The sequence below is a fragment of the Suillus paluster genome (assembly GCF_016628075.1).
Source record: "Suillus paluster strain FC165 chromosome Unknown EDB91scaffold_24, whole genome shotgun sequence".
NCBI classification, from domain to species: Eukaryota; Fungi; Basidiomycota; class Agaricomycetes; order Boletales; family Suillaceae; genus Suillus; species Suillus paluster.
This window is the reverse complement of record NW_024537584.1, coordinates 174697-191490: the sequence shown is the minus strand read 5'-3', so window position 1 is coordinate 191490 and position 16794 is coordinate 174697. Positions and strand designations below refer to the sequence as shown.

The 16794-nt window shown below is 50.4% G+C and overlaps 6 protein-coding genes across 6 annotated transcripts; all 6 read left to right on the top strand.

Annotated features, from left to right (window-relative positions):
• The first annotated feature begins 33 nt into the window (after window positions 1–33).
• Window positions 34–1088, top strand: EDB91DRAFT_1131459 (uncharacterized protein). The gene is made up of 4 exons (XM_041318656.1): window positions 34–51; window positions 95–136; window positions 186–430; window positions 482–1088. Exons 2-4 carry the CDS (start codon window positions 107–109, stop codon window positions 1020–1022), a joined length of 816 nt encoding a protein of 271 aa, XP_041177419.1. The 5' UTR covers window positions 34–51; window positions 95–106; the 3' UTR covers window positions 1023–1088.
• A 1160-nt stretch (window positions 1089–2248) lies between these two features.
• On the top strand, window positions 2249–5401 carry EDB91DRAFT_1131454 (uncharacterized protein). Its single transcript, XM_041318655.1, has 5 exons — window positions 2249–2470; window positions 2523–2679; window positions 2734–3010; window positions 3064–3972; window positions 4025–5401. Exons 1-5 carry the CDS (start codon window positions 2449–2451, stop codon window positions 5309–5311), a joined length of 2652 nt encoding a protein of 883 aa, XP_041177418.1. The 5' UTR covers window positions 2249–2448; the 3' UTR covers window positions 5312–5401.
• A 949-nt stretch (window positions 5402–6350) lies between these two features.
• On the top strand, window positions 6351–10030 carry EDB91DRAFT_1237200 (uncharacterized protein; the record flags this gene model as incomplete). The annotated part of the gene is made up of 19 exons (XM_041321556.1): window positions 6351–6430; window positions 6455–6672; window positions 6697–6854; window positions 6879–7022; window positions 7053–7162; window positions 7196–7234; window positions 7265–7292; window positions 7314–7375; window positions 7412–7427; window positions 7449–7504; window positions 7535–7615; window positions 7655–8690; window positions 8757–8907; window positions 8963–9100; window positions 9140–9221; window positions 9282–9313; window positions 9344–9367; window positions 9404–9671; window positions 9862–10030. 19 exons carry the CDS (start codon window positions 6351–6353, stop codon window positions 10028–10030), a joined length of 2892 nt encoding a protein of 963 aa, XP_041177417.1.
• Window positions 10031–11018: 988 nt separating this feature from the next.
• On the top strand, window positions 11019–14114 carry EDB91DRAFT_1131442 (uncharacterized protein). Its single transcript, XM_041318654.1, has 12 exons — window positions 11019–11453; window positions 11657–11682; window positions 11738–11889; window positions 11942–12051; window positions 12104–12145; window positions 12194–12270; window positions 12323–12438; window positions 12492–12928; window positions 12996–13049; window positions 13127–13273; window positions 13356–13690; window positions 13742–14114. The coding sequence occupies exons 1-12, from the start codon at window positions 11091–11093 to the stop codon at window positions 13806–13808; spliced, it is 1926 nt and encodes a 641-aa protein (XP_041177416.1). The 5' UTR covers window positions 11019–11090; the 3' UTR covers window positions 13809–14114.
• A 690-nt stretch (window positions 14115–14804) lies between these two features.
• EDB91DRAFT_1052799 (uncharacterized protein) lies at window positions 14805–15504 on the top strand (the record flags this gene model as incomplete). The annotated part of the gene is made up of 2 exons (XM_041313696.1): window positions 14805–14985; window positions 15035–15504. Coding segments are annotated over 2 exons (651 nt in total), but the record flags the coding sequence as incomplete, so codon positions are not given.
• EDB91DRAFT_338941 (P-loop containing nucleoside triphosphate hydrolase protein) lies at window positions 15421–16764 on the top strand. Its single transcript, XM_041326919.1, has 5 exons — window positions 15421–15457; window positions 15519–15659; window positions 15711–15744; window positions 15795–15997; window positions 16051–16764. Exons 2-5 carry the CDS (start codon window positions 15571–15573, stop codon window positions 16631–16633), a joined length of 909 nt encoding a protein of 302 aa, XP_041177414.1. The 5' UTR covers window positions 15421–15457; window positions 15519–15570; the 3' UTR covers window positions 16634–16764.
• Window positions 16765–16794: the final 30 nt, after the last annotated feature.

The following is a 16794-nucleotide window of genomic DNA, read 5'->3' as shown; positions in this document are numbered from 1 at the left end:
ACGTTGATGATGTGGTACTACAGGGAGCGAGGCCCAATGATATCATTATACTGTGGGTTTCTTCGTGCTGCAAGACGATATTCAACTCATTGTACCATTCAGTGTAATGGGGCTGATCGGAGTCGGGAAAAGCACTGTGAGATCTTAATCCATTCATATTTTCACAGGCTGACTTCGACGGATAGCTCATCAACACTGCAGTTGAGAACGACGTGACACCCGTAGGCCATTACTTGCAGTCGTGTACACAATGCATTCGACACGCCATCTGTGCATGTCCCTGGGATCCTTCCCGCCGCATAGTCCTCGTTGACACACCTGGCTTTGATCCCCGCCGCCGCGGAACCCAGATCGACACACCTAGTTTCGATGACACATTCATAGATGTCTTGGAGATTTTGAGACGCACCGCCGTGTGGCTGGCAAGTTCGTAAGTAAATTTCCATCGCTGAAGTTTATAAGCTTATGGTCTTATCTCCAGGTACGACGACGACATGAAGTTGGCTGGTGTGTTGTACCTTTACGATATTAGTCGACCTCGGACGTTCGGTACATCGCGCAAGAGTCTTGATATGTTTCGAAGGCTGTGCAGTGAAGATGCAAACGTCATTCTGGTGACTGCAAAATGGGGCGATGTCGATGCAAAGGTGGGAGAACGACGTGAGCAACAACTGAAGAGCAGCTTCTGGAAGGAAATGATTGCAAATGGATCACAAGTTGCTCGGTTCGATGGGTCACACAAATCTGCCTGGGATGTCATGAAGCCCATTCTTGCGAACAAGGCAGCTGCCGACGTCCGCGTTCAAAGGAGGCTGGTTGAATTTGGAAGAATAATCCCGGAAATTGACGCAGGAGACACCTTACATGCTGCATTGAAGGAGGTGGCAGAGACACAGGCTGTCGAGGGTTTGAAGGGATGGGTTGGAGATGCGGACGAAAATTGGCAAAGATTGAAGGAGATCGAAAAAAGACTTCGCGAGCTCTTGAAACAGATTGAAGAGTTGAAGGTGCTGCTTGATTAGACTTAGCTCACCTTGATGACATATGTATTCATTAGTTGATTGTATCCAATCAAGCCTTAGTACTGTTACAACATACGAATAGTCCCGCAAGAAAGACAGGACATGCCTGTCCCTTTGACTTTTATTTTAAATTTACAATTGAGTCGAAGTACGGTTAAAATCCAGTTGAATGAGAGTACGTTGCAGAGCCACGAGCTCACTTAGGGGCATAACTCCTGTACTTGAGTGGTACAGCTCGTGAGATCCCCGAGCGTGTCAACACTCGATTCTGTGCCGGACGCGGCGTGGATAAACTACTCGTATCTTTGATCAGTGTTGACGGCTGGAGTACAGAGAATTGACAGACCGTTGTTTTGCCACAGCCCGTGGCACCCATCACGCTGTGGCCCAGGGGTTAACTTTTACCGCCGGATATCTCAATGGTGGATACGCATACTATGTGAATGGTATTTGGCTCCGACTTTGCTTGTGTCCCTTGACCTTGGCTCGGCGGCTCATTAGTAGCTAGGGGTTTCTTCTGTTCGGGAGAGCTGTGACATGCACCCATGCCGACGTTGAAGTGTTGTGGTTTTCGAGTGCTATGTATGATGGATATGCGTGGTTTGTAGATCATGTACCGGAGTAATCGTATCATTGGCGTGAATCAACATAGCCTACATTTCAACACGTATTCGCCCCGTTGTCTAGGCACACGAAGGAGGCCATGCTCATTGGTCTCGGCCTAGAATCATCACTTCATGTCAGCATGATAATCGTGATAACGCAGTGAGGTGACCACGCAAGACCCAGACACGATACTCGGTTGAAACGCATGGTCAACATCCTACCAGCATGGATGAACCTTGAACGCATGATCGTGCATTTAGGGTGGGCCTAACAAGAACGAATGGCCACTACGGCGCTGCCATGAGGGAATTATGTGGCAACGTTGCATGGCACCCCACAAGAAGAACTTGGACGACATGCTGCATCCAGCCGTTTCAACCCTAGATCTAGTACTAGGGTTCGAGGAATTTGAGGTGGGCCCGGCAAATTTACCCTGCGAATTTACCGTGAAATGAGAGAGTCAAAATTCAATTTGAGAGCATGTCAGAACATACAGCGATCTAGATTCTAGATTGTTGCTGTTTATATAATCGTATTAGATCAATCGACCATGCTGCTGGAGTAGAAATCTAGACGGAAGAGTAAGAGAGGGAAGGGAAGGCTAATAAGTAACGCGCAGAAGAAAAAAAGGACGTTCAGGGGTTTGAACTTTGGACCTTATACAGAAGGCGCGTCGGGTCACGGACAATGTCACAGTCACGGTGTTACGCGACGCGACGTGATGCTCACTGATTGTTGACTGGAATCTCAGCTGCTACTTCAAGCTTAAGCTTGACGTACATGTCTACGACTTTATATTCCATCACCGCCGACGTGGACGATGACAATGTACCAGCTACCTCGTACGTATCTATCACGCCTGGTCTAGTTCTCCCCGTGGCTGACTTGTATTAGTACGAGTGCTTTACACGGTCAACAGCTCTCCTCAATATATCCTCGCCCGGTCCCCGTCTTCTGTGCAGGTTACCCTTTGCCCATCCCCATCTGTGGCAAATGCGCAGTACGCATTGGCACCTCTTAAAGCATGCCTCAATGCTATCTGTAACTCAAGGTATGTGTTCTCGTATGGGTATGGCTTTGTGTTCATCCACCCACCGCTTGGTAGCCCAGAGCTTCTTTTGGACAATTCCAGGGACTTTTCCATTTACGTACTGGACCCATTGGAGTCGCAGACTATGCCCGCCCCTGTAAACTTCTCCCAATCGAACGTGGCACCCGTTTCAATGCCGCAAGCAGTCCAACCACGAGGGGTGGCCGTAGCACTGGGGCTGATGTCATGGGCACTCACAGCGGACGAATCAGACAGTGTAACAGTTACTGGCACGATCACAACTCTGGGCACGGGTCTTGATGCCCTCGAAGTGGTCTTTGCTCTCCGAGAGGTGGTTATTCACAACTTTCGTTGCACCCTGATTCTTACCCATAGTGCTATCAGACTAAACACATTCAGAAATCCCACCTCTCTGATGCCCTGAAATCTTGGAGCCAACCACCCAAGACATCACAGCCAAATAAATTAATTGCACCTGCCAAACCCACCATCTCAGAAACCCCACCCTCGTCACAAGAACCAGTCAAACCTCTCACCAGATCCGCTGATTTTCCTGAGGTGTATATCGGACCTCCGAGGCGTGCGCGGGGCCGCCCTGAGGGGCCCAACAAGAAAGCAAAGCAGACGAAGTCACGAAAACCTCCTGTGAGGCCGGCAGCACCACCATTTATATGTGCTCCGCTTGTACGGCCACAACAACAACAGCCCGCAGCATCCCCTGCTCCTGCGACTGCTCCTTTACTTACATTACTGTCTGCGCTGTCCGGAGGGAGAGACAACACGGCTCTTCTGGCTGCTCTTTCCACGGTGGATTCGACACCACCAGGGTCAGAGCCAAGCCCAGCGCTACTCAACGCCCTGAGGGATTTGCTGGCAGCCCAAAGTCAGACTCAGCAGCCTTCACACGCACTGCAGCCTGTATCCCGGAATAGTCAAGATGATGATATTGTTATATTGGAAAAGGAACACATTGATCCGACCGCATTCCGACGACGTATCGAAAGGGAAGACTCAAGCAAATCTGCCCCCACCACTGCAGATGAGTCAGAAATGACCCCTCAGCGCCAGCGTCGGGCCCGTATTCCATCGGGCGGAAAAGAGAATACATATTCGTCCCCCGTGACCCGCAAGCGCAGGCTCAGTGACTTCATGGCAGAACAAGAAAAAGACGAAGCACGGAGGAGACGCACACACTCTCGGTCAGAATCCGGGCGAACAGAAGTACCTCAACCAGCGGTTCCTCCAGGTTATCTCCGCTCCGTTCGCTTAGATTTTGACCCGAGTTTACCATCTGTAACGGCTACCAGCTCTTCGCTTTTCCGCCCAAGGTCATTCTCCTTCCAAGTCGATGTTTCGCTCTGCATCTCAATCCCAAGCCTCCTTCGCCATACCACCACAGGCGCAGGAACCTGTAAAGCCCGTCAAGAATTTCGTTGTGCCAGAGTGGGCGCGTACGAGCACCGCTACCCAGCCCAAGCTCTCGAAGGAGGTCGAAGAACGCATTGCACTCGTGGAGCAGGAGAAGAAGCAAAAACGTGCTGCACGGCGAATGCAGAAACCAGGATCTTGGCAACAAGGCGTCAGAACAACGACTGAATTGTTTTCGGAGGAGGGAAACATTTCGAGTGCAATGGTACATGAACCTATCAAAGAGACGACCATGCCGCGTCCGCAGAGTGCTCTTTCGCTCTCCTTGCCTGTATTTGCATCCGACACTATATCATCTCCCCTCTCGCCTTCCTCCCCTGTGTCTGAGACACCTCCGATGCCCAGTACACCTCCACGGAAGACATCAGTCTTGCGTGCCACACCACGAAGCCTTGAACCTGATGGTACCTCTCCACTGTTCAGCCCGACACCCAAGTCGCTCTGGGGGAGCACTAGAAAGACACCGCTCTTTTCCCCCCAGCCCCGCACACCTTCCCGCAAGGGCAAGAAGCCTGTCTTCTCTCCCATCTACTTCCGTACACCATCCACGACAACATCTCCTTTGCTACTCGGACTCAAATCGCGCTCATCCCTTGAATGGACCAACAAGTCTGTCGAGCAACCTGTCGACCGCGAAGAAGAAGACCTGCTTGACAAAGAATTGGACGAGGCGCTTCAAGGGATGGAAGTCCCAGAGGTCAAGCAGCAGGACACGGCGGACGGACCCGAAGCCGACGACAGCACAGTGTTACCTCCATCTCCTCTTCCTCCCTCTTCTCCGCTCCCGCCTACAAGTCCATTCCTACTTCCCTCGACTGACGATGTAATGGAAGAATTCATGGACAGCGACGCGTTCTTCAGCGATTCGGATGGGGCATTAGGGGACGCGAGCGAGCTTCCGCCGTCCTCGATGTCGGATTGGTTTTCTTCGGATGATGATGGTGGAGGGGACATGGATGGAATGCTGATCTTGGATGAGTCTTCTGGTCTGGAACTTGCAGATGCTTTTGCACCGAATGCGTTTGCTGATATGGACTTTACGGAGTTTTGGGAGTCGCTCAAGCCTCTCCTTCAGGCAAGCGAAAACGGGGAGGGGGATACGACTGTCAGCATGGAATCAGGAGCTAGCGTGGAGGGTGTCGATGTAGACCATGCAAAGCTTGCTCAGGAGGTACAGGTACTTTTTAGTGGGTGCCTAATGTGAAGTGATGTATGTTATGGACGCATACTAAGTACTTAGTGGTACGAACATAGCATAATGCGATAAATATCGGGGAATTTAATCAGGTCGAAGTACTCGCTCCGGTGCATACACGTTGCGAGCAGCGCAACGGATCACTTCCACGTTGAGTCCGACAGGAGGATTGTACCCTCAACAATACAGTTCGCTGGTAGCGCCTAGTACAAACCAACCACTAAAAGGCATTCACATTGCACAGTACATGAGACAGACTCGTCTTCGAAAGAGTCCATGTCATGCAGAAGGCCTCGGTGGACACCGAATTTGCCGTCGCCGTTTTCTCACCCGTGCCTCATACCTATCTACCCCGATAAAATTAGATATGATGATCTCACTAGATCGCGGTTCGTGTCCACTGTCCACACTGACTTCATGCAATAACTTGCCTGGGTGTCAGTACAATATGTTCAGCCTCTATGAGCATACGACAAAGGGTTAACAGGTCAGAGATAGCTTGACCTAGAAGTGGTTGAAGGTAATCACTCGGGCTGGCCCATCAGTGCCATCACGTTCTGAACTTCTGGAGGTAGGTGTGCCACAAGCTCCAAATTTGCAATTGGCCCGGGAAACAGCGCGCACATAGACTCTAACTGCGGCGGAGCAGTAAGATGTGAATAAAGAGACTGCCCACAAGAAGTTTCAAGCTGTGAGGTCGATAGAGGGTCTGCAAGGGCTGCAAGAACGGACAAGTGCAGGTATGCTAGCTTCTGCCAGCAGTGTTGAACTTCATTAATTGCTCCCTCAGAACTTTTCTACTCCGAGGTTTCCACCGTTTGAACTTTCAAGTGCTGAAACTTGGCTCTCGTTCCGTGCGTATTCACTGATCTCACGATCGATCGAGTTTGTGCTCATTGGCGAGACATTCCAGACTTCTCTAATGGGGGATAATGTCGAGCAGTGTCAAGCGGTCTTGCAGGACTGTTCCCTCGACGATTCTCGTCGACCAGTTTCTCTCAACAACCTCGCCAAAAGCCTTCGAGAAAGGTTTTGGCGGCGGGGGGACATGTCTGACTTGTCTGAGTCCATTAAGCTCCATCGAGCTGCACTGGCACTCTGTCCCCCTGGCCATCCTGACCGATCCATGTCTTTCAACGGCCTTGCCAACAGCCTTGCAGAAAGATTTGAGCAGCAAGGTGTCCTATCCGACCTGCATCATGCCATTGAACACCACAGAGCTGCCCTGGAGCTCCGTCCCCCTGGACATCCTGATCGATCCATTTCTCTCAACAACCTTGCCCTCAGCCTTCGAGACAGGTTCCAGCAGCAGGGCATGCTGTCTGACCTGAGCGAGGCCATCGAGCTCCATCGCGCTGCACTATTGCTCCGTCCCCCTGGCCATTCTGATCGAGCCATGTCTCTCAACAACCTTGCCATATGCCTTGAAGAACAATTCCAGCAGCTGGGAAAGCTGTCTGACTCGGACGATGCAATTAAACAACATCGAGCTGCCCTACTGCTCTGTCCCCCTGGGCATCCGGATCGATCCAGATCTCTCAACAACATTGCTGTCTGCCTTCAAGGCAGATTCCAGCATCAGGGAATGCTGTCTGACCTGAATGAAGCCATTGAGCACCATCAAGCTGCACTGGAGCTCCGCCCCCCTGGCCATCCTCAGCGACCCTCATCTCTCAACAACCTTGCTAACAGCCTTCGAGAGAGATTCCTGCAGCGGGGTGTACTGGCTGACCTGGATGACGCAATCGAGCACCATCGAGCTGCACTAGTGCTATATCCCCCTGGCCATTCTCACTATTCCTCATCCCTCAACAACCTAGCCATCAGCCTTCAGGACAGATTCCAGCAGCGGGGTATCCCGTCCGACCTTGATGAGGCTATTGAGCTCCATAGAGCGGCCCTGAAGCTCCGTCCTCCTGGCCATTCTGATCGGTCGGCGTCTCTTAACAACCTTGCCACGAGCCTTCGAGACACATTCCTGCAGCGGAGTGTGGCGTCAGATCTTGATGAGGTCATCGAGCTCCATCGAGCTGCACTGGAGCTCCGTCCTCCTGGCCATTCTGACAGATCCGTGTCTCTCAACAACCTTGCCATCACCCATCGAGACAGATATGTGCAGCGCGGCGTCCTGTCTGACTTAGATAAGTCCATTGAGCTTCATCAAGCTGCGCTGGAACTCCGTCCTCCTGGCCATTCCGATCGGTCGGCGTCTCTTAACAACCTTGCCACGAGCCTTCGAGACAGATTCATACAGCGTGCCGCCCCGTCTGACCTGGATGGGTCCATTGAGCTCTATCGAATGGCCTTGCAGGAGTGTCCCCATACGCATTCTCATCGATCCTCGTTTCTTAGCAACCTGGCAATTGACCTTCAGGACAGATTCCTGCATCGGGGTGTGCCGTCCGACCTTGACGAGGCTATTGAGCACCATCGAGCTGCACTGGAACTCCGTCCCCCTGGTCATTCTGATCGAATGATGTCTCTCAACAACCTTGCCATCAGTCTTCGAAACAGATTCATGCGGCGGAGTGTGCCGTCTGAACTAGATGAAGCCATTAAGTTTCATCGAGCTGCACTACTTCTCTGTTCCCCTGGTCATTCTGAGCGATCCTTGTATCTCAACAATCTTGCTGCCAGCCTTCAAGACAGGTTCAGGCGGCGGAGAGACCTGTCTGACCTAGATGAGTCCATTGAGCTCCATAGAGCTGCATTGAACCTCCGTCCTCTTGGCCATTCTGATCGATCCACGTCTCTCAACAACCTTGCAAGCGGCCTTCGAGCCAGATTCCTGCAGCAGGGTGCGCTGTCTGACCTTGATGATGCCATCGAGCTCCATCGAGCTGCACTGTTACTCCGTCCTCCTGGCCATTTTGATCGATCGGTATCTATCGACAACTTGGCTTCCAGTCTTCAAGACAGATTTTGTCGGCAGGGCCAACCATCAGACTTGAACGAGTCATTTAGCCTTTATCCACGACTCTCCCCATTATCCTCTGCAGTCTCTCGTCAGGATATTTCTGCTGCCGCCTCATGGGCCATCTCCGCCGAGCAGTTCGGGCATAGCTCTGCTTTGGATGCCTATCGCAACACATTGAAATTCGTGTTTCAGCACCTAGTAGCTACTACATTGTTTTCTGAACACCATTTTGGAAGGATCAGGGAGCTCACTGCATCCTCCGCAGTGGATGCTTTCTCATATAGTGTTCGTCACGGCGCTCTGACGACTGCTGTGGAACTGGTGGAGCAAGGCCGTGCAGTATTCTGGACCCAGTTAGCACGCTTCCGCAAACCACTTGATGAACTCTCTGCATCGGGTGACACCGGCAAAGCCTTGGGGGAAGAGCTCAAGCAACTTGGGCTTAGCATTCGTAACTGCATCCAAAGACCAGTCCCCGCGAATCCACCAGCTGACTGTGCAATGGGATGACGCCATCTCCCGCATTCGCAGCGTTAGCCGGGATTTTCCCGTTTTCTCATGCCTCCGCTCTTCTCTGACCTCCGGAGGGCCGCAGGGGAAGGTCCAGTCATCATTGTCAATGCAAGCCAGCACAGCTGCGACGCCTTGATTATCCTCAGCGCACAATATCCTGTCCATGTTCCACTTGGTGTCGAACAAGGCAAGGTCTCGGAGTGGTCCTCCTGAGTTTCAGTCCCTCACAGAAAACGGTGGTTTCTCTGATGATCAACTTGAATTATACGGGATTGTCGGCGTCCTACGCGAACTTTGGGAACACATCGTCGGCCCCGTGGTTCAAGTTCTCGGGAAGTTAATTGAACCTGGCTCACGCATCTGGTGGTGTCCTACCGCCCAGTTCGTGCTGCTTCCTCTGCATGCAGCAGGGCTCTACGAGAAAGGGCAGCAAGAATTTGCCCGACATTTACGTCTCCAGTTACACCCCTACTTTGGCGGCACTCATTCGTGCGAGACAGCAAGTTTCCCGAGTCGCGTCTGATTCGCATTTTGTTGCCATTGGTCAAGCAACTCCAAAAACAGGGAAGCCACTTCGGTGTGTCGCTGATGAGCTAGACGTTGTCGCTCAGTGTGTCACGCCTGCTCAGGGCCCTGTCCTTTACATCGCTCGCGGACAACTGATGCCACAGTTCAAATAACATTAAATGCATTAAGCCAAAATGAATGGCTTCATCTCGCCTGCCATGGTTTTTCGAATCGACAACAACCGTCTAGCTCTTCCTTCGCAATGCGCGACGGGCCTTTGACAATCCTGGACATCATCCGATCTAGCGGGGGGGATGGAGAGTTTGCATTCTTATCGGCTTGCCACACTGCGGTGGGCGATAAATGGAGCCCTGATGAAGCTATACATCTCGCTGCTGCGATGCAATTCTCCTGGATTTCGCAGTGTGATAGGTTCTATGTGGTCTGTCGACGATGACAGTCGCAAGCCAGGTTGTTTCTGCTTTTTACAAGAACATGATTGATGGTTCAGGGGAGAATGGACTGCACATATGCTGCTGTAGCATTGCACAAGGCTGTGAAGAAATTACGCAAGAAAATTCCACTAGAACGGCGGATCGTATTTATTCATATAGGTGTATAGTTTGATAAGTACTCGTTCGCCATATTTTGCCTCTATTGTAATCGAATTCCATATACCCTGTCGGCATACACGCTCGCGATATCATACATCTAGAGATTGCCTGGCCACTCCTGTTAATGCTCCAGATAAGTCGTTGAAACGGAGTGGCAGACGCAAGCTGGAGCTATGAGCATGATGAGGTCTAAGCCTGAGGCCTGAGGTATACTAACACACGGAAGTAATGAGTGCACTCGCGAGTCACGACCTTTCGGGAGCCTGTTGCGAGGGTTCCTAACATGCATAAATTCATACAAAGGGGTGAAGCTATGCTCCGTCATCTAATCTACCTTGTGTTACTCTACCTTCACCGTAATCATAGCAGTTACATAAGAGTGGCGCTCGCGGGCACAAGCGTAGGGTGTAGAAGAGCAATTATCCGCCTGCATCTGAAAGAATGAAATTTGTCTCCGAAGAGGTAGCAGCACTCATTGATTCTCTGAGAAGAGAAGGCTGCGGCAGGACTAATCAAAGACCTTCCTAACGAGACTGGACGAGGTAGCTCTCTAACATCTCCAGTCGACCACCCTAACTCACAAGTTGTAGTCTAGGCTGCATAACCAAAACCTAAGGGACTCGCAATGACTCGGAGATCTGCACCGATCGAGGTACGTGGCTGGGTGGGCTCCTTGCTGGATGTACCGCGGTCGGACTCTCGATAATCGTACCATGGCCACCACCGCATATGCTATGATCTCCATGCTAGTATTACATCACCTGTCACCAGTCTTCAGGTAACTTGAGCTTCAGGACTTGTTTGATCCCCACGGGAGGCAAGGCGTAGCCGTCGGTAATCCTTACTTGTCCATCTGAACTCCTCAGTCTCCCTGGCATTGCAGACGATATGCAGAGCGCAGAAGACTAGTCCAGGCTCCTGAGTCTCAGTTAGGGTCGACCAATCGCCTGAGGTGTCCATTTCATTCTAAGATTCAAGCTACCGTCACTTGCAAGTGTCACGAATCACGATTGTCAAATGGAGGCAAATGGAGGCTCAAACGTTCGTTCAAGACGCATAAATTGCGCAGTGTCGAAGAGACAGATACCGATTGACATGAGACAGAAGCTCGTTTATGTAAACAGTCGATCGGAGCCGAACCTAGTTGTAGATTACCTTTGTTCCTTGCACAGTCACATGCAATTGAATAAAATTCAGCAATTCTTCCTGCCCACTTTACCACCAGCTAACAGTAGCCATGCCCAGCCCCGATCCTGATTCGCAACCCAAGGTTTCCACTCTCCCTCTGACGAAGAAACGTCGTACTTCCGTATCAGAGCGTCCCCCAGAAGCCGAAAGTACATCAGGACGGTGCCTTTTTCCAACGCTTCCGCTCGAGCTCCTTGCAGAAATATTGATCCAAACCAATTCCCCTCGTGATGTTTTGTCTGTTGCTCGCACATCCAAGTTTATATGCTCAACCCTTGTCTGCAATCCCGCTGCCAACTTCATATGGCGGACCGTTCGCAAGAAGTGCTTACCTCACGCACTGCCTGATCCAACTCCAAACTTTACCGAGGCGGCGTATGCAGCATTCGTTTATGATGGAGGGCTCTGTGAAGTGAGCAAGCATTCCCCATCCCTTCCCCTGAGCGGAAATGATATGGACTGACGGTGATGCAATTGATCTATGCAGGTGTGTAAGAAAAGCACAAACGAATTCTACGCGAGCTTTGCTACGCGGATTCGATTATGTCGTAGCGTGAGTCTTAGCTTTTTATCTTCTTGTAATCTGCGCTGAGCATGATTATCGTACTACGACAGTCGCGTTGCAGGAAGGATATTGTCGAGTGGGACATGTCTTAACTCAGTGTATAGGTGTAATTATTAACTACGTTGTTGCAGGAGATATCTTATAGACGTTGTCTCTATGTTCCAAGGCCGAGCACGCGATGAGATATGGATTCCCTATGTGGAGTCTACCCGTTGCTTTGGTACCAAACTCCAGTTTCCGACCATTCATCATGACTTTCCAGCATCAACCCCCGACAACGCATGTATGTTTTGTGCGCGTTTCTTGAATCTTTAGTGGCTTACCTGAAGTTGCAGGGCCCGAGACTCCCACTGTGTTGATGAAGAAGTCCGAGTGGGAGCGTTTTCGGGCCGAATATGCAGCATTCTCAGCTCTGTCTCCACCTCCATCCGAGGAGCTGCGGAAGGTTTGACGAGGACATTCTCGCATCCTAGGAATTATCTGACTTGGTCGCCTAGGCATGCGCTGATCAAATCGCTAAATTTCCAAAGGTCATGGGGGTGTGTCATTTTTTGCAAGCATCTGAGCCAAACTGACCAGCAGTCAAGCTTGCTGTTGCGTTACAGAAGTGGAAGTGCTCTTATGACAGAATGCACCGCACCATTAGGGCCAAAAACGAAGAGGTGTAAGTGGGACTCGACTTTTTATCACAAAGAAGAAGCCTAATGGGAGTTTAGGGCAAAATCGCGTGCTCTACTGGAAGGCTGGGATGTGCATGATTTGCTTAACTGTCAATCCTATGGTTCATTGCACAGGCGCAAGACTTATATGCTGGAGGAAGTCACACCACGCGGTACGGGAATGCGTTCAGTTCATAGATGATCTTACTCAGTGCCATCCTTTCAGATTTCCTTTCAATTAAACCGCTTGTTGAGGCCCAGCTGGTGAAAATGCAAGTACACCGTCAAAATAAACAAAATGAAGCCTCTTACCGCCAGCGTCGCAACGACGTCGAACAATACTATAATCGCCTACGGTCCGCTGGAACAGTCGTCCCGTCGCTTTATGAGTTCCGCAAATTTCCTGTAATGAAAACTATGCAGGGGAGCGTAACAGGTTCGAGGCCCAATTCCGAGGGCCTTGCAGAGGACATGAAGAACTCAGCCCTCGTCGCAGAACTTGTTACAGCCGATTTGAAATCGTGGATGGAGCCTGCACGGGAAAAACTGTCCGAATTGCTCGGGTTCCCCAGGTGGAGGAGTGCGAGCAAGACGAAGCTGCATCCGCTAGACAGGATCACTGCCCGGTTTAGGTGCCAGAGATGCGGGAAAGTCGCGAAAACGGTACGACACGGAACAATGTCTTGATTTTCCGGGCGTTTGTGCACATGAATGTCCCAATCATGACAAGAAAGACAAGAAGCCAGTGGATTGGAGTGTCGATCGCTTCGTGAAAGATGAGAAGGTTTGTGGTTTGATATTTCTCAGAATGATTTTTCAGCTCAATGGATACACTCCTCGAATGTTTTATTGCATTCACAGGCGTCAGATGCAGTTGCGCGCCTCCTGACGCTCGTCGGGGTCACAGACGAGGATGCGGAGGCACGGGATACGGTCAAGACGCTTGGAGCGCGCATTCAGTGTCTTTCCTGCGAACACGCATTCATTGTCATGGACTTCCCCACCCTCGTGAGTTACCAACCACCTCTTCTTCGTTTCCATTTGGCCGCTGTACTGTGCATTGAGTAAAGCTCACCATTGCCACGTGTAGGTTGGTCACGCTCACCGGCATGATGATATGCAGGTAGCTATACTGTCCGAAGGAGAAGTGCCAGAGCATGCCTTCGAGTCAGGTTTGTCTGCGAAACTTCTGGACAAGGGTTTCAGACCACAGAAGTTGAGGAGCGAGGCGAATTATCGGTGCCGTCATTGCGCTCCAGTCTGCAAATCAGCTGGTGCCAGCGTGGATGGTGGGGGGCAAGTCTCTGCGGGGGAACCTGCTGCGAAGGAAACACCAACGGGGGACCCGAAGAAACGCCAGAGAAACAGGAAGAGCCCGTTGAGGCTAATGGACTTCAATGCGCTTCGCTCGCATTTGAAGGAACGGTGAGTGGTTTTTTTTGGATAGCTCTCATGATCTGAACTCAACTATTGCAGACACAGAATAGAAATGGTGAGCGATGAGGACTTCTTCGCACAGACGCCTGTGAAGTGGCAGACCTAAGGAACCCAAACGAGGGGCGGTCTGTTTTCATTCATCTATTTTTTTTGCCTGAACCTATTTTATGTAGTATTAGTTTACTAACTTAGTGATTGAATCATTTAATCGGCTGGGCTGTTTGATTAAACGAGAGAGCCGTTGAGACGTGGTGTGGAAAGGCGAGGGATCAGAATTATCGTTTGAAACCAGCCACGAATATTTCCTACGTAAAATTTAGCCTCGAGTTAATACAAAGGAACGACTATCTTCCTTCGATTGGTCCTGGCTAGGGGAGACTAGCCTCGAGTCACCACACGCAAGTACTTTACTGAGTATTGTGCCATGGTAAGTAAGTCGTGTTTTCGGAATGAATATCGAAGAGCCTAACGTTACGTTATTAAGGACACGTCACCGTGCCGGGCGAACGAAAGTTATTACTAACCGCAATGCAGAAGGACGAAATTTACATTATGGCGCATGGGATATTTCGTCCAACGACATGCAACACGAGGGTCGACAATAAAATCAACAATCTAGAGTTGGTTTAGAGAACGAAATCCGCAAGGGATTAAACGTGGGAGCTGCTGCAAGGTATGCACACCATACACATGCTTGCAACGGCAACCGGAGACGTGCTGAATCCATGTTTCGGGATCGATCTTTCAAGCTTCAAGTGGCTGACAGGCTGTTGGAGCTTGAAACAACGAAGACACACCCCAGACATGCGTTGTACATGCTACCGATCTTCCGATCTGCCAGCACCTGGACCCACCGAAGTTGTTCTAATAATGAATCGGGGAATACATAGGTGAAGACAAGTCTGACGACACTACTGAAAAAATAAGTCAAGACGCGCTTTTATCTCGACCTGAATACCTCTTCAAGTTCAAGTTTGCAATGACCAGGCCGGGATTGTCTACTGTAAGCCGTGTCTAGCTCTTCCTCAGCTCAAAGTTGACTTGAGATTCAAACAAGGGTGCTGCTGGCTCCACCTATGTCGGGGAAGTTTCAGATACATGCAATGTTGTCATTTTCGGAGGAGCTGGAGCTGGCAAAAGCTCCTTGATCAATTTGATCGCTGGGACAGAAACCGCACGGACATCCCCCGATGGTTTGGGATGTACATCTGAAACCAAGGAGTACGTGCACGGCATTTCGATTCAAAACAAGACCTTGAAGGTGAAGCTTTTAGACACAGCCGGTCAGTGCAGGTCGCCGCTCTTGGTGGGTGCTGCTGAACTAGATTGCAGGTCTTGATGAGGGCTCTGAGGGCACAGTCCCCGATAAAGAATGTCAGAGACGTTTGGAGAAGCTTCTTCGAGACCTTAGGAAGCAAGATGGCATCCATCTCCTCATGTACTGTGTTCAGGGCTCGAAAAATGGCGAGAGAGCAATCAAGGCGCTTCGTCGCAACTACAAATTATGCCACTCCGCGGTCGAGGGACAGGTTCCGATCGTCCTTGTCGTTACATGTTTGGAAAACAAAACACCAGAAATGGAGCAGTGGTGGAAGGATAACGAGAAATCCATCTCCAAATTCGGGATGACCTTTGCTGGTCATGCATGTATCACTACGCTGACCATCAACAAAGATGCAACAGATGAACTCCAGCAGCGTCACGACCAATCATACGAGGCGGTCTGCAAACTTTTCGAGATTTGTTGTACAAGGTGCATTGCCTTCAAACGCCTGTTGTGCTGTTATGTTACTAATAGTTAAATCTTCTACACCAGTAAGCGCTGTTCTGCATATTTGCCCCCATTAGACGACTCCAAAACAGCTACGATGCCACGAAAATGGAAAGGAAAGAAAAAGATCAAGAAGGTTGGCGATGTGACACTAGACGGCGGGAGGCCCAGTGATATCATTATACCGTAGGTTTATTCATGGTCCAAGACGATAATGCAACTTATTGAATCAACCAGCGTAATGGGGCCAACTGGAGCTGGGAAAAGCACCGTAAGACCATATTTTATTCATATTTTTCACTGGCTAACTTCGACTGATAGTTCATCAATACTGCAGTCGGGAAGGTCGTGACACCTGTCGGCCATGACTTGCGGTCGTGTACAGCCAAAATTCAACACACCTTTTGTTCATATCCCAGCGATCCCTCCCGCCGCATAGTCCTCGTCGACACACCTGGTTTTGATGATACGTTCGTGGATGACTGTGAGATCTTGAGACGCATCGCCGTCTGGCTGGCAAGTTCGTAAGTACATTTCCATCGCTGAAGTATATTATAAGCTCATGATCATATCCCAGGTATGGCGATCATATGAAGGTGGCTGGTATCCTCTACCTTCACGACATCAGCCAACCTCGGATGTTCGGTACATCGCGCAGGAATCTTGATATGTTTCGAAGGCTGTGCGGTGAAAATGCAGAGAAGAACGTTATTCTGGTGACCACAAAATGGGGCGTTGTCTTCCCGGACGTAGGAGAAAGGCGCGAACAACAACTGAAGAGCAGCTTCTGGAAGGAAATGGTCGCACATGGATCAAAAGCCGCTCGGTTCGATGGGTCCAAGAAGTCTGCTTGGGATGTGATAAATCACATTCTCGCGCACAACACAGCTGTCGACGCCGTCCGTATTCAAGAAGAACTGGTTGACTTGGGAAGAATGCTCCCGGAGACCGACGCAGGAAATACCTTGCGTGCCGCATTGAAGGAGATGGCAGATACGCATAGAAGAGCCGTTGAGGGAATGAAGGGGAAGGCTGGAGATGACGAGCAACGGCAAAGATTGGAGGAGACCGAGAAAGAACTTCGTGACCTTTTGAAACAGATTCGGGATCTCAAGGTACCACTCGGGATGCGGATCAGGTCTTGGTTTGGTCTTGGTTAACGCAGTTCCCACTCAGCTACATCACCCCTGCTCCCTTCGTTCTCTACTGCATCGCGCACGCCTCCAAAACCGGAGACTATGTGTACATATTTGGTTGAATCTACTGTAACTTACCTGAATTCTGACTACTTTCATGCGTAAGCTGAAGGAGCTGCTTGCAA

Bases quoted from the DNA above. Each gene is read 5' to 3' on its own strand.
- EDB91DRAFT_1131442 (XM_041318654.1), top strand. From the start codon at position 11,091: ATGCCCAGCCCCGATCCTGATTCGCAACCCAAGGTTTCCACTCTCCCT. The intron at 13,050-13,126 runs GTTTGTGGTTTG...TTGCATTCACAG, and splicing joins GCTTCGTGAAAGATGAGAAG to GCGTCAGATGCAGTTGCGCG. The intron at 13,274-13,355 runs GTGAGTTACCAA...TGCCACGTGTAG, and splicing joins TCATGGACTTCCCCACCCTC to GTTGGTCACGCTCACCGGCA.
- EDB91DRAFT_338941 (XM_041326919.1), top strand. From the start codon at position 15,571: ATGCCACGAAAATGGAAAGGAAAGAAAAAGATCAAGAAGGTTGGCGAT. The intron at 15,660-15,710 runs GTAGGTTTATTC...TGAATCAACCAG, and splicing joins CCCAGTGATATCATTATACC to CGTAATGGGGCCAACTGGAG. The intron at 15,745-15,794 runs GTAAGACCATAT...TTCGACTGATAG, and splicing joins CTGGAGCTGGGAAAAGCACC to TTCATCAATACTGCAGTCGG.
- EDB91DRAFT_1131454 (XM_041318655.1), top strand. From the start codon at position 2,449: ATGACAATGTACCAGCTACCTC. The intron at 2,680-2,733 runs GTATGTGTTCTC...ACCGCTTGGTAG, and splicing joins AATGCTATCTGTAACTCAAG to CCCAGAGCTTCTTTTGGACA. The intron at 3,011-3,063 runs GTGGTTATTCAC...TAGTGCTATCAG, and splicing joins TGGTCTTTGCTCTCCGAGAG to ACTAAACACATTCAGAAATC.
- EDB91DRAFT_1131459 (XM_041318656.1), top strand. From the start codon at position 107: ATGGGGCTGATCGGAGTCGGGAAAAGCACT. The intron at 137-185 runs GTGAGATCTTAA...TTCGACGGATAG, and splicing joins TCGGAGTCGGGAAAAGCACT to CTCATCAACACTGCAGTTGA. The intron at 431-481 runs GTAAGTAAATTT...TCTTATCTCCAG, and splicing joins GCCGTGTGGCTGGCAAGTTC to GTACGACGACGACATGAAGT.